Here is a 14,877-nt window from a genome sequence, read left to right on the forward strand (position 1 = left end):
ACTTAGATCCAAACTTAGATCCAAAAATAGCTCAGAAAATGAAAAGTTAGAATCTTTATTTGATATTTAAATATTTAGGGTCAAATTTATTTATTATTATTTATTTTAAATGACTTTTTACAGTTAACTTGTAGTACCTTCACAGCCCACCAGATGGCTGCCATCAACACTCTGTGGTCTGATTCAGAAACAATTAGGACGGCATAAAGGAAGTAGAAAAATGAAAAGCTGGAGCTGAAAAGCTTCAACTAACATATGTTAAACCTGCAAAACTGCTATCAACCTGGTATAACACACACACACACACATACACACACACCTGAATGAAATAGATGATGTCTATAAGGTTGCAGCCTGTCAGTTGTGACTGAGGGAGTGGAGGAACGATGATCTGTTCCTTCCACTCTGCATGTTTTCCTGCCTTCACTTTCGCTCCCTCCACCTCTGCAATGGTCCGTAGGTCTACCACAGGCTTGTTAGTCTTGTAGGCCACTCTCTGGTGTGACAAAGTCAAACAATTAGAAGCATGAAAAGATGTAATGGCAAATTCAAACCGCTTCACACACCACTAATGTGAAAGCTCGCAGGATAACTTACTGTTCTAGAAATGATCAAGATAACTGTTTTTATCTGAGGTAAAACGAATTTTATGTGTGTCCACATGAAAAGATTTGTTACTTGAGTGGAAATTCTGGTTTATTCTATTATTATAGAAGGTCTAAGAGTTCTCAGTCCTTCTTAAAGATGATTTACACGAACCAAGGATGAGTTAAGAAATACTGATATAACTGTCTACATTTAATAACATACCTGTACGAGACTGGCCAGTACACACCCCGTGTCCTTGCCAGATTTGTTGTGGATCTCGGTGAATAACTTGATGACCTGACCGGGGATGTAACCCTTCATGTCACTGCAAACTTTCAGCATCACAGTCCCCGACTTCACCAGGAGGTAGTTGAACTTCTTGGTGGCCACAGCAGAACTGTGATACTGAAGAGGCAGAGTTGTTGAATAAACGTCTGTCTGTCTGTACGTTGGCAGTAATTAATAAGTTTGGCTAGCAGAAGCTGTGCAGACTCTTTATTGCAGGATAAACAGGAAACTGACAGTCATCAGGAGAAGAGACTTGATTATGAGTAGGAGGGAGAGAACCCTTTCCTGCTCTGCAACGAAATCAAATAAGCTTCGACAAAGATAAAAGTTTATTAAATAAAGAAATGCATTACAGCATTCTTTTCAATCCAGTTCTAAATGCACTGGGCAAGAATCAAAGAGAATAAAGGTGAGATCAAAGTGAAGGAAAACAAATGTGAATCAAGCACTTACAGCAATGTCTGGAACCTCATTGAGGTTAAGCATGTTGAGTAGGTAGAAGGGCTTCTGGATTTTGTAGTCCTTGGAGAAGCGTGGCGTGTCAATAGTCACCTTCACTCGGTAAACTATTTTCCCAAAGGGTCCCTCAAAGGAAGTTGGGACAGCAGCTAAGCAGGAGATTGTGGGGAAAGAAAACACAAACATGAGTGACATTGGGAATTTCAATCCAACCCACATCAATTTCTCAATAAAGCTGTAACTTACATCAAATTCAGAGGGTCATACCTTCACCGTACAAGAAAGCTAACAAGCTCAGTAAGACAGAATTTCCCCCCCAAAAAGCAAAAACTGTCTCCATAGGTGATGACTAAGTGGATCACAGGTAAACTATGTGATTAAAAGTCTAACATTTTCAAGTTCTCATACAACCAATGAGTTGTTATATTGCGGCCTGTAAACTATGGCGGGCAGAAACAGCCAATAAATAACATCACATTAAATGTATGAAATAATTTCTACATCTATTTCTGTATTTTCTACATTTTGCTTTTGCATTTCCACAAACTTGTTTGTTTCTGGTTTACAAAGTGTACTTAAGGAGTCAGCATTTCACCTTTGGGTGACTGACACAAATCAAAGGAAATGGCTGCCTCTGGTTAGGAAAAACAAAGAAGTAAATTAGACTGAAAACAATGCTGTTAGTCAGAACTATTGCAATAAAGCAAAAGTACTAGAACAGTAATAGAAAGTACAAGAAATATTTTTTAAAAAGTCATACAAATGTATACATTTCGATGACTAATTTGTGCGAGGGATTCAACGAACGACTCGATAATTTTTTTTCTTTTTAGCATTTTCTATTAAGGATTAGCAAAAACTTTCTTTTAAATTGAAAAAAAGGAAAAAAAGAAGTTTAAGTTCAATACATTTAATTGTAAATTTAAGTTAAAAAAAAATTTAAAAGAAGGACAAAAAGGAAAATTAAATGTAGAAATTCTAGAAAATGTCATATTAATGTGGCTACACTTTATTTTTTGTAGATATTTTCCCCTAGGCAGAGACTGAGCTGAAATCTGTATGCATTCCCTTGGAGATGTCATTAAACTAAGCTTTCAGATGGATTCCTGCAGGTGTCCTTAGTGAAAAAAGGACAGGCCATGTGTCTCAGGAAAAGGACAGTGAAGAAGTGGAAACTGTGAGGGTAAACATAGGAGCGTAGGAAATTCAAGAAGAGGAAAAATAACAATTCTGGGGAGACAGCAGTGAGATAGACAGAAGGGGAGAGATGTTCAGATCCAGTGAAGAGGAAAAAACACCCAAACAACAGGTTCAAAACCTGTTCATGGAGTAATCTGTGTATAAATTTCCAAGCAGAACGCACAGCAAAAGAGTTTAATGTGGTGTCAAAATAATGGCAGAGCCCCCTGGCGCAGTCTCTGTTCTAATGTGTTCCTTGATCCTCATTCAGATGTTAATGCCAGCTGCTCCAGGGACTATCTGCTGCTGCTGCTGCTGCTGTCAATAAGAATTAAGCAGGAGAGGCAGATTGTTGTTGTTTGGTTGCAGACAGCTTGGCAACTAAAATGGAGCCATCACTGGCTGACATCAGGCCGAATTTCCCTGGGGAGTGGGCTGCTCGTGGTTACTGAAAGTGGCTAAGGGTTGTAGAGCCTGTCTTGCTCCTTGGAGTGCAGACAAAATCCATAGACTGGAAACATAAGAGCCTAGAAATAACTTGGCGATGTCAAAGCCCTCCTTATGCAATGTCCGTTCATCTTTTGACCTTAAAGTGGACCCATTATAACTCTGTGTTACTCACAGTTCAAAATAATCCTTATTTATCCTACACTGAGCCTTCGTTCAGCTCCTTAGCTGATTTAACCCTCTCAGGCTCAAATTAAACTTTTTGTTGCTAATGCACAACCAAGTCCTGCAGTGGTACTTCTGAGTAAAAAAAACTCATAAAATATGTATGTTGGGTAATCAGGTTGTTGGTTTTTAACTGTTGCAAATCGGCAACGCCTGCCTCGAGAGGGTTAAACAAGTCATTTGAGCTTTTCAGCCTTTTAAGCCAACTTTCTTCTAATTGGACGTCCCTCTAAAACAGGTTTGAATAGCTTTAAGATCCCATCTCTTTTATGATTTTCAGAGCCAAGAGTAGAAGAAAAACTGTGTGAAACAGAGCATTTTGTATAAGCTGGAGACTCCATTTGCCCTTAAGAGTGTGTAGTGCCAAAAATTTGCAAAAATAAGCCTCCTCACCAACTGTCATGTATGTATTTTGATTATTGGTGACACTGTTTTTGCGGAAGATTCATTTTTATTATGATGTCTTTTGTGACTATTAGAGAAACTTTGAAAAGAATAACAAAGAAAACTTGCTAAGATATTATGATAAATGCTCAATTTTTAAACCACATGTTACAATTCAGGTAGACTCTTTTTTACCATAAAAACTCTTAAGGATCACACTGTTCATTTTAGGGTTTGTTAGCCTCTCTGAGGTACCAGCAGGGGGCAGCAGGAGCCTCTTTATCCTTCAGTTAGCCACCTCTCTGCCTGATATTTAACATGCCCTTCACTGATGTTCTCAAGACTGGTGGGCTGAAAGGAGGGGAGGACAAAGCACGGAGGCATGAAGCCCAATTAAACAGTGACTGCACAAAAGGAGAGGGAACTAAAAATAACCCCCGGCTACCCCCCTTTGTGTGTCAGCCTGTGCCTCAGAGAGGGTGTAAGATACCAGACAGATTGCACAATGTGTGGCCTTACAGGTGCCAAGAATGTTCAGCTGATCTTTAGGGTTATTTACACACTGCAATTTTGTTATCTATCATGAGCAAAAAAAAAAAAAACTTTTAGTAGCAATAAAAGTATCAGGAAATGGCGTACCACTCCTAAATCTTTAAACACTGATTACGTAATGTTTTTCCATTCGCCTACACACAAACTGGACCTTAACTGCTTTGTCGACAGGGGTTATCACACCTGCATCAGCATGCACCCTTCGCTGAACTGACCTAGATGGGTGATAAAACAAATCTAAGAAAACTTGTTACGGGAAGTGAGGCGGTGCTGGGCACACAGAAGAATGACGTTTCACTCACCTGGAATAACAAACTGGAACGGGAAACTGTGTTCGCCCACTCCAAGGACACCTGTAAAAAAAAAAAAAAAAGGTTTACATTTATAATGACGCTTTTCTCAAAACACAGATTTTAATAGATCCATTAAGGAGGAGAGAGGCACATACTAATAAATATACATATGCTAAAATCATTATAGTAAAATTAGTAGACAGAAAAAACTGCAAATTAAAGTGAATGTGCTGTAAAATCTCATAATTTATGTCCATATTCTTTCATTAACTTTTAATTTAAGGACACGGCGTGCTGGCTGGGCTCACCTGCTTTCCCAGCAGGATGAGGTTTCTGAGACAAAACAGGCTTTAGCTGAGACGATTACAATTATCTTTTCTAGTGACTTAGACTATTAATGGTTAATAATAAGAAGTGATAAACTGCTGGGTGACACAAGTGGCAAGGTTCGAGGTTCTCTCAGCAATCATTTAAAGGCTTGGCGAGGCGGCAGCAATCAAAGCCAAGCCTTTTCCTTCCATCCCATCACATCTGCAGGCCAGCATCAGTGTGACAAGTATGACCGTTTGGATTGAAGCTAAGATAAGAATGCTCCGTGTTTTTTTTTTTTATAGCTAGCAAATTCCTAAAACAAAAGCCACAGCCCTGAGCTTTATCCTCACGAACTTTTATCTCTGGTTTAAATAAATACAATAAATAAATGTTATTCAAACTCAATCATATAAAGGGTCAGTTTTCCAGAAATGGTTTAAGCCTAGTCCAAGACCATAAACTTTTTTTTCCCCCTCAGTGAAGTTCAACTCTCACCTGAAACCTGCTGGGAGAGGTACACATTTGGTAAACTGGTGCTTACAGCCAGATGGCGCAAGTGAGAGTGGCTGAAGATGAACTACAGCGCATGTTTACTGTAATGAAGGAAAATGTAATCGACTGTGGAACAGCGGGATTCACTGATGTCTTTTTTTATTTGTTTTTGGACAACAATGGAGCTCCGTGGCGCAAAGGAAATGCAGATAAAAGCTCCTGGCCTGCACAGGAAAGCTCATTAGAATGATTACTTCTTTGTTGATTTTGGCCTTGACATGGGGTTTGTTGACAGTATGGAAAAGAAAGAGAATATCCAGTCTCATCTGTTAGTTACTGGTATAATCAGAATCCCACGCAAAGAAAGATTTATATTAAAAGGCAGACAATATTAATTATTTTTCCCATCTCTACTTTTCTCACGTTTTTCATGTTTAAATAAGCAAATGAGGCATGAGATTTAAATAAATTTGCATGATTTTCTACAGCAGAAATCAGAACGACACATAAATCCACATAAAGTTGAAAATTGTTGCTTCGCTCTGTCTAGTTGTCTAGGCAACGCTCCAATGTATTTACCACCAGGCACTGTGTCAATCAGCAGTATCTTGTGGTCTCACTGGTAGCTGTTCAAACAGTTGCCTGAAAGTTGAGGGAAAGTTGATCTCAGGTCTCAGAAAGCTGTTCATCCAAGTCTTCTTCAGTCGCCAGTTCAGGCCTGTATGCACTGTGTATTCTGACACCTGTCATCAGAGCCAAATTTGAGCTACAATAGCTCGTCTGTGCATCACTGAGCCTGGCCCGCCCATCAGCCTGTTGCTGGTTCACCACTGCTGCTTCCTTGAACCAGTTTTGATAGATACCACCAGTGCACCGCAGGAACACCCCACAAAAGCTGCAGTTGAGGGGATGCTCTGACCCAGTCGTCTCCAATTTGGCCTTTTGTCAAACTCGCTAAAATCCTTACAATTTTCCATTTTTCCTGCTTTTAGGACAGAATATCTCCTTTGCTCCATTATATATCCTACCCACTAACCAGCGACATAATGAAGAGATAATCAGTGCTATTAACTTTACCTGTCAGTGGTGAAAACATTGTGCCTGATCGGCGTCACTATAATAAATTTTACAGAAGAGAACACACAGAAGAGAGACGCCTCTAGGGTTTTTTGTCTTTTGCACAAAAAAAAAAAAAAAAAATCAGAGTTTGACAATTTTGAATAACCTAAAAACCAAAGTGTAGTAAAATAAACATGTCAAAGTGCATCTCATCTTATTAGCCTGAAGACAAGTTACCCATAATTTAACAAATCGCACAACTGTTGCCTGTAGCTAGAAAGAAATTCTATAAAAGAAATCAGCTAGAAAGAAATTCTGATTGAGTTCAAACTTATTTTTCACATGGGCCATCATCACATGCACCGTTTACTTTACAAGCTCAGTTAAAACTAATAACTAGATCATAAGGAAACAAAAATCGCCTTTATGTCCCCATCACACTGAGAGCACCTTGAGTCAACCAGCTTATTAATTCTGTAGATGAGCTGGCAGCCCAATTAAATTACTACAGATAGCAACATGTCCCACCTCATTAGGGACGGGCACAACATTTTCCCCTTCAGTCTACGTTTCCTGAGGGAAAGTGCTCAGACTGTGTGTGTGTATGCGTGTGTGTGCTTATCACTCAGTCCTGTTTACTGCTAATAGAAACAGTCAGTCTTAACACTGCAGTGCACACACTGCATGCAAACTGGGCCAGGACCACACGAGTGAAAGAATAAAAGACTCTTTAAAAGTCACAAATGAGGAACAACATCAATGATTATCATTATTTAACCTTATAATAATAATAATAACAAACATTCATTCTGCTATTAAAACCTAGCAGGACCTATTATCATAAAGAGATTATAAAGTGAGGCTCCAAATGGGCCAATCAACTTGCCTCAATATAGGTTTTTACTGGCCCCAGATCAGTGATAATCCTGAACCCTGTGTTTATTCTAGTTTACTGTATTTTTGTTCAATACCAGTTTTTGTTTTAATCAACTTCATTATTTGCTCTTTTTGGTTAAATAAAGGTTGGATAAATGAAAATAAATATATTTGTTCATCGATATTTTGATCAAGCCCCATGTTGTGCGAGATACTAGGATGACTACACAGACCTGAACTGTGACTATTTCATGTGGTTCACACAGTTTGTGTAGTCAAGGACACAATAAAAGAAAAAAAAAGATAATATTTTGCTTTTAGTGTCACCTAAGAGCCACCAATTCTCCCCGACACAGCCCAGAGGCTCACAAATATTTTGATATTTTTCAGATGACCTTACAAGGATACTTTATAAGGAAATATATATATTTTTTAGCTTTAATTATCCATCTAGATGATCTCAGTATGAAGCTTCCAGGTTTTTTGTTTTGGGTAACACTAAAACTAGGCAACCAAGTCATGATAACTAAAAAGAGACATTGCTAAGATGCACTCATGTTTTAGTTAGCAGGTGTAGACAGCAGAAAGAAAACAGTTCTGGTATTAAACTTCCTACATAAAGGTTTGTGGATTTTCTTTGAGTAACCCGGTCAATAATTTCTAGACCATTTTTTTCCGAATGTATTTTTTGGCATTTTAACATCAAAAATCCTTTTACTTTATGCTTTTACAAAGAATGCAAATGTGTCTACAACACAAACACCAAAACAGCCTTGATGCATAAATGGCAGCACAGACCAAAGACATAAACTGACAGTGGGATAAGCAGTCTCTTTTGAAAATACAGAACTACTGTTGCTGCTACTACCTTGGATTACTCACTGTAGAAATCAAAGTTTTTTAAAGTTTAAAACAACACTAGAAGGGTTTTTGGCACAAACAGTGCCTTTTTAGTAACACATTTATAAACCTAATGAAGAAGAAATATTGTCTTTGCAGAAATGCCAGTATTAGTAAATAATACTATTAAAAAACTTCCACGTGGCTTTGTCCTAAACGTGTTCTAAATATGAAGCTCTCACTTTTTAAAGTCAGTGTCCATGAACAGCTGCTGATGTAAGCAGTCTTCACTCCCCTAACCGCCAAGCATCTGTGGCATACCACATTATCAACCAGCCACAGCGAGGGTCACTTGCTTTGTTAGTGTGTGTGTGTGTGTGTGTGTGTGTGTGTTTGTGAGAGAGAGATGATCTTCTGTCACCCTTCCTCTCTCACTCTCCCTCCGTTGCTCGACCCTTGGGGGCGAACCAGACCCTTTATGGAAGAGAGCGAGATATGGGAAAACGGCAGAGATAAAGAGGAACTCCGAGAGAGGGTGTGTCATGAATTATTTATGACCTTCTCCTTCTGGTGCCTTACGTTTCACAGTAAGGCTTTAAGTTTAACTATTGCTTCAAAGAACTTCCTGCTTTCAACGTCTCTTTCTGTTATTAAGAGGAAGATAAAAAAACTAAACAAAAAAACCTCAAACCTGCCCTTCATTAAACGAAAACTCACAGATTCATGTCCCAGTTATTGGGATTAGCACTGAATCAGCACCTGGGTTTTGGTGTCAGTTTCAACAATAAGTAAATAAACAATTTCATTTCATTTAATAAAACTCTTAAATATAGCAGAAAAAAACTTTATACAACTAAAAGCTGTAAATAGAAGAAGTAATAATGATCTACGGAAGAATGTTTGCATGCAAGACCACTACATTAAAACATTTTTAACCTCGCAGCTCTCTGTTAAGGAGTCAGAGTAATATCTGACTGTGCCAGTGTGAGAACTGATGGTCTTCATCTCACAGCAATTTCTTTAACTGGAGGACCACGCTGGTACAGATAGCCCAGGGTCACACACTGGATAAATTAAATAAAATGTGAAACACTAAACTCCAGGAATTTGGGCGACATGACAAAATAACTTTTACTATCACATATTTGCCAGAAGGCCTGAGTCTTCACTTCAAAGAACAAGAACCTTCTGTTAGAAAATATTTAATAATTTGAAAGGAATTTATTTGGTCGGTGCGTAGTTATAGTGAAAACGCTTTCTAATAATACACTTCAAACCGTATTGACTTTCCTCATGTACTCATAAGCACCACTGCATGAAATGCAAAGAACTCAGAGACAAATCTTGTTTATACAATAATAATAAATTCAGAGGTTCAAGGCAATAAAATTAGATATTCTTTTTTTTTAATCAAGTTAAACAATAATACAGACTCATTACAGCTGTTCCTCTTCAGCTGTACCTCTAAACCTCATCCCACATTTACCAAAATCATCTTGATGACCCCAAAGCCTTTAAGTTTTCGTAGTGGTCTGGGTCTACTTCATGAACTCTGCTCTCTACCAGAAAATCCTGAAGTAAGTAAGTAAGTAAAGTTTATTTATTAAGCGCTTTTCATAGACAGGTAGTCACAAAGCGCTGTACGCAAAGATTAAAATAAACTGTACGATAAATAGCAAAATGCACGTCCAACTAGAACGTCCAACTATCAGTTGAAGGTCAACACCACCTGTGTTATGCAGCAGGACAATGATCCAAAACACATCAGCAAGTGCACCTCTGAATGGCACCAAAAAGAAAAACAAATCCACAATGAAGATTTTGGAGTGGCCGACTCAAAGTCTGAGCCTAAATCTAATCGAGGTGCTTTGGCATGACTGCAAACAGGCCGTCCATGCAGCTCTTACAAAAACTCTCCAATGTGGCTGAATTAAAACTGAATTAAAACAATTCAAAGTGAAACATTTGTTGCCATTTATCATAGATGCTTGATTACAGTTCCTTTTCCCAAGGGCGGCACAGCCAATTATTAGGTTTATGGGGCAATTACTTTTTCTCTTATGACTTTTTCACTTAGGATATGCGTGTTTAGATAACCTTTTCCTTTTAAAAATAAATCAAAATTTAAAAACTGCATTTTGTATTGACTCAGATTATGTTTGTTATTAATAAACGAATTTGTTTCATGATTTGAAAATTTAAAGTCTGACTAATGTTAAAAAGAGAAATCAGGAAGGCAGAAAACACTTTCTCACAGTGCTGTATGTATATATTTTTCTTTCTTACAACATCAAAGCTGCTATGTTAATGGGTGAAGTGGGTGTGCTCATGTTTGTGTCTGCACAAACATTTCAAGATTCCTGTTCGACTTAATTTTCACCTCCCAGAAACGCCCTGCCTGACAGCTGACGAACAGTACGTGTGATTTTTCTCACACAGGCGAAAACAAAAAATGGCCACAGTCTGTTTCTTTTTTTTTTTAAAATTATTATTATTTTCTCTTGTTTTTAATGTTCTGTGTATTTGTCTACTTTAGTTTTGTTTGTGTTGGTTTCCTCGTCTTCTCTTTTTCTTGTTTCCTGTTTTATTTTTGGTAATGACTTTTGCCAAAGGCATTCGGAGGATGGAGGAAAGAGGAAACTTCGGTCTGCTTGAAGATAATCAAACTTTCTGCCTCTCATTATTTGTGTCTATAAAGTTAATAAAACGTATATCTTGTCACTTTAATTAGAAGTGGGGGCGATCGTGGCTCAGGAGTTGACAGTTCGTCTTGTAATCGGAAGGTTGCAGGTTCGAGCCCCAGCTTGGACAGTCTCGGTCGTTGTGTCCTTGGGCAAGACACTTCACCCGTTGCCTACTGGTGGTGGTCAGAGGGCCCGGTGGCGCCAGTGTCCGGCAGCCTCGCCTCTGTCAGTGCGCCCCAGGGCAGCTGTGGCTACTATGTAGCTTGCCATCACCAGTGTGTGAATGTGTGTGTGAATGGGTGGATGACTGAATGTAGTGTAAAGCGCTTTGGGGTACTTAGGGACTAAGTAAAGCGCTATATAAATACAGGCTATTTACCATTTAGCCACTTTATTATGTACACCTTGCTAATAGGTAGACTGCCTTTTGCCCTAAGAGCAGCTTTAATCCTTCATGGTATAGACACGATGCTGGACCCATTCCTCACAGATTTTATTCGACTTTCACATGATAACAGACTGCACACTTGTTGGCTGCACAATAAAGCAAATGACCCATTCCACCAGATCCCAAAGGTGCTGGATTGGATTGAGATCTGGTGACTGTGGAGGCCATTTGACTGTAGTCAACAAAATAAAAACAGAAAAAAAGCACTTAATCATGATGTGAACCTTGTGACATGGTGTATTTATTGTGACGATAGCATTCATTAAAGGAAGGGTACAGTCTGCGCCATTTTGGTGGCGCTTCTGAGGCCACTATTATAGATCTTGGTTCACTGGCACAGTATGTTAAACCAGTCATCACTAATCTGGGAGTTAAAATAGAGGCAAATCTTAAACTTGAAAGCCAGGTCAGAGCTGTTGTAAGATCTAGCTTTTTTCATTTGAGGGAATTAGCCAAAATAAAGCCTATCTTATCGAAACAGCATTTTGAGACAGTAATCCATGCCTTTGTTACTTCTAGGCTGGATTATTGTAACACACTTTATTTTGGGGTTAGTGATGCGTCCATTAGGCGCCTGCAGGTTGTGCAAAATGCTGCAGCACGTCTTTTAACTGGAACAAAAAAGTTTGAGCACATTACCCCAATTTTAATTTCACTCCACTGGCTACCTGTACATTTTAGGATTGTTTTTAAAATTCTCTTATTTGCTTTTAAATCTCTTAATGGCCTGCCCCCCCCCCACCTCTCGGAGCTACTACAACCATATACACCTCCCCGTTCCCTTAGGTCCGCCAATCAGCAGCTCCTTAAGGTACCAAAAACTAAGTATAAATCTAAAGGTGATCGTGCTTTTGCTGTAGTTGCTCCAAAGTTGTGGAATGATCTACCCTTGCATGTTAGGCAGGCCTCTTCTCTCTTGACTCAATTTGTTTTGACATGTTTCAATTTATTTTAGTTTTTTAGTTATTTATTTTATTTTATCTTATCTCATTTTAATTTTCTTTACTTATGCTTTTAGCATGTACAGCACTTTGTGAACTCTGGTTTTATGTTAAAGTGCTTTATAAATAAAGGTGGTATGGTATGGTATAAAGCGATGGACATGGCCAGCAGCACTCAGTTTCAAACTCGGTTCATTTGGTTCTAATGCCTCTTTTCCACTAGCACCTAGCGGCTTGACTCAACTCTGTTAGTTAGTCTTCCATTACAATTGAGTGCCACCTCAATATGAACGGGGTCGTTACAGCAAGGCAGTCCGAAAGTCCTGTGACATCACTTGTATGCGACACAAACACAACACAACAATGGTCTAGCAAGTCTGGCCATGTTCCTCTGATCTTTGCCTTTTTTTTTTTTTACCTATATAGTGAAATAAAATTAAAAAAAACAATCCAAGAAATACTGAAAATACAACTCTTCAATCTGAAATGTTGAAAAAGTATGAAGTAGCATAGCAAGCACCTGAATACTATATTTAAGTAAAGTACTTGACTAAATCTACTCTCCAGCATTGTGTGGCTGAAGTTTCTATCATGCGCTGAAGAACGCAGCCCTGAGAGTTAAACATTGAACTGTTTGCTGTTTTAACCAGCATGGACTGCATGCTCTAATGCCTGCCATTGTGTCCCACAGTGTGATTTGCATTTACAACAGATTTCATGCATGCGTGGCACATTTCACCTTCTGTTTATGGGCTGCAACACATACAAAAGATGGAAGATCGTACTCGCAAAAGAAGGTCTTGTAAGCTCTTATTTCCGTAGGCAGGAGGAACAGCACAGTGCAGCACAGCATGTTGGTACAGAGACACTCAGGGGAGAAAAATACTCTAACCTGCTCTCTGTGGGGGCTCTCCAACCGTCTCATCAGTGCTTCTTGACTCTGATTGTCTATGTCTCACCTCAGAGAGGAGACAGGCTTCAGGGGACTGTTACTCTGAGTAACTCTTCATTAGGCTGCAAAAACTAGGGTTGTGCCCGAGGCACACCAAAGACAAGGCAAAAATTTCAAAGCCATCTATATGCATATCTGCAGAAAATAACTTTTACGTTGTCTGGAATGATCTCAAAGACAATTTTGATTGTATTCTCAGTAGAAAGCACTTTTGACACCTATAATTTTTTGCTGAGCAGGACTAGCTTACACTTTCACACAAACATACATTCTTGCTACCCAAGGATCTGATGCTGAGATTACAGACGACAGTGTCTCATTCTCGCTCTCTGATGTGAAGATGAACAATAAAAGGAAAATGACAGAGAATGACTTTGATCTACTAAAAATGACCCAAGTTATGTTGGTTGTGTCACACTAAATGAACATATAATCGCTTGAACATAAAAATGTGTAATCACGTTGTGCACAGGTGCATGCATGTCAGCCTACAGGGGAAAAAGATGATTTCTAAACAATGTGATCAACTGTTTAAAATGGCTTTAAATATGTGAGCAATATTTATACAATCTACAAGCTCAACCACTGGACTGGGTGCAGTTTTGACTGTTTTCCCACTCTTAAACTAGTCGATCGGTCAAATTCTTTTCCCCTGTTAGAGGAAAGCAAAAACCTCTGAAGGCCACTGTAACATTAGCTCTATTCCAGCAGATTTTCATTAAACTGAATGGGGTAAAAAGCCAGTCGCCGTGAGTCAAGTCTTACAGTTGTGCCATGACAAGGAGGTTCTGATATTTGTTGGGATATAGGTTGGGAGATAAATCTGTCATCAGCAAAGAAAGATGCAAAGTTCACATACTCTAATGATCATATCAGTGTTGTTGTTGTTTTTTGACTTGGAGTATATTCTTTTTTTAAATGATGATTTATTTTGGGGCTTTTTTGCCTTTATTTGACAGTTTTGCATTGAAAAGCAGACAGAAAAGGGTAGAATGAGCAGGGGAGGACACACAGCAAAGGGCTGAAGGTCAGCCTCAAACCTGGGTCACTGCATTTCAACAATAAGGTACATGGGAACCTGCTGAACCAGTGAGCCACACCTGCAGTATGTCCACTGCTTTCAAGATACAGGTTTGGTCTTACTGTCGTGCAGATCTAAGCAGCATATCCTTAAGTTTTTTCATAGAGTGCACATACAAATAATGAGCAACAGCTGCCTAGAAAAAAGAGCAAGTGTATGCCAATGGTTTTTAACCTCTCTAGAAGTGTGATAACCTATCAGAGTGTGAAAATATTGATTTACCTTTCTCGGCAACAGACAGCGTGCTGTTTAAGTACTGTTCCTCCACATTATATGCTGTGCTGTTTGCTGTGTTGGAGACCCCACAGGAGCCATGACAGTTGACCTTGATGGCTGCAGAGAGAGGACAGAAAAGAAGAGTCAATCTTCTGTCTTAAACAAATAGTTTATGATCAATCACAAAGTGTAAAAAAACAAAACAAAGAACCCCACCATTGCTTTGCTTTGCTACTGAAATCTCCCATTAAATTTAATTCAGGATTCTTTAAGTTGCATGGCTTTGTTGTCTAGTGCTTGTGGATAGATGGTGATCAACACTAAAAAGCTTGCCAAAGATATGACACTAACTTGCACAATCCAAAAATTAAATTAGCTAGTTTGAACCATTATTCAAACAAATTAACGTTTGTCTATGTGGTTCTGAATTAAAATTTTCTGTTTTGAGGTTTGTTATCTATACGTAGCTTCCATTAACCACACAAGGTGAATGTCAGCGAGTCTTGCAGCAGTCGCTGTCTGTGAAAGTGCTGAACCTCGGCCTTGACTCATTTCATTGTA

At 38.8% G+C, this 14,877-nt stretch overlaps 1 protein-coding gene across 1 annotated transcript in view; it reads right to left on the reverse strand.

Annotated features, from left to right (window-relative positions):
- The window catches only part of arrdc1b (arrestin domain containing 1b), a 46,902-nt gene that overhangs the window by 4,470 nt on the left and 27,555 nt on the right, over window positions 1-14,877 (reverse strand). The window contains exons 2-6 of the mRNA XM_085413516.1: window positions 14,323-14,433; window positions 4,425-4,475; window positions 1,330-1,484; window positions 811-993; window positions 320-496 (exon numbers count right to left, since the gene is read on the reverse strand). Of these exons, the coding sequence (XP_085269642.1) occupies window positions 320-496; window positions 811-993; window positions 1,330-1,484; window positions 4,425-4,475; window positions 14,323-14,433 (677 nt within the window). The remainder of the gene's footprint in view (window positions 1-319; window positions 497-810; window positions 994-1,329; window positions 1,485-4,424; window positions 4,476-14,322; window positions 14,434-14,877) is intronic.

The sequence above is a fragment of the Rhamphochromis longiceps genome, linkage group LG7, assembly GCF_057381845.1.
Source record: "Rhamphochromis longiceps isolate RC_006_pf linkage group LG7, R_longiceps_female_GT1.1, whole genome shotgun sequence".
In the NCBI taxonomy this organism is placed as follows: Eukaryota; Metazoa; Chordata; class Actinopteri; order Cichliformes; family Cichlidae; genus Rhamphochromis; species Rhamphochromis longiceps.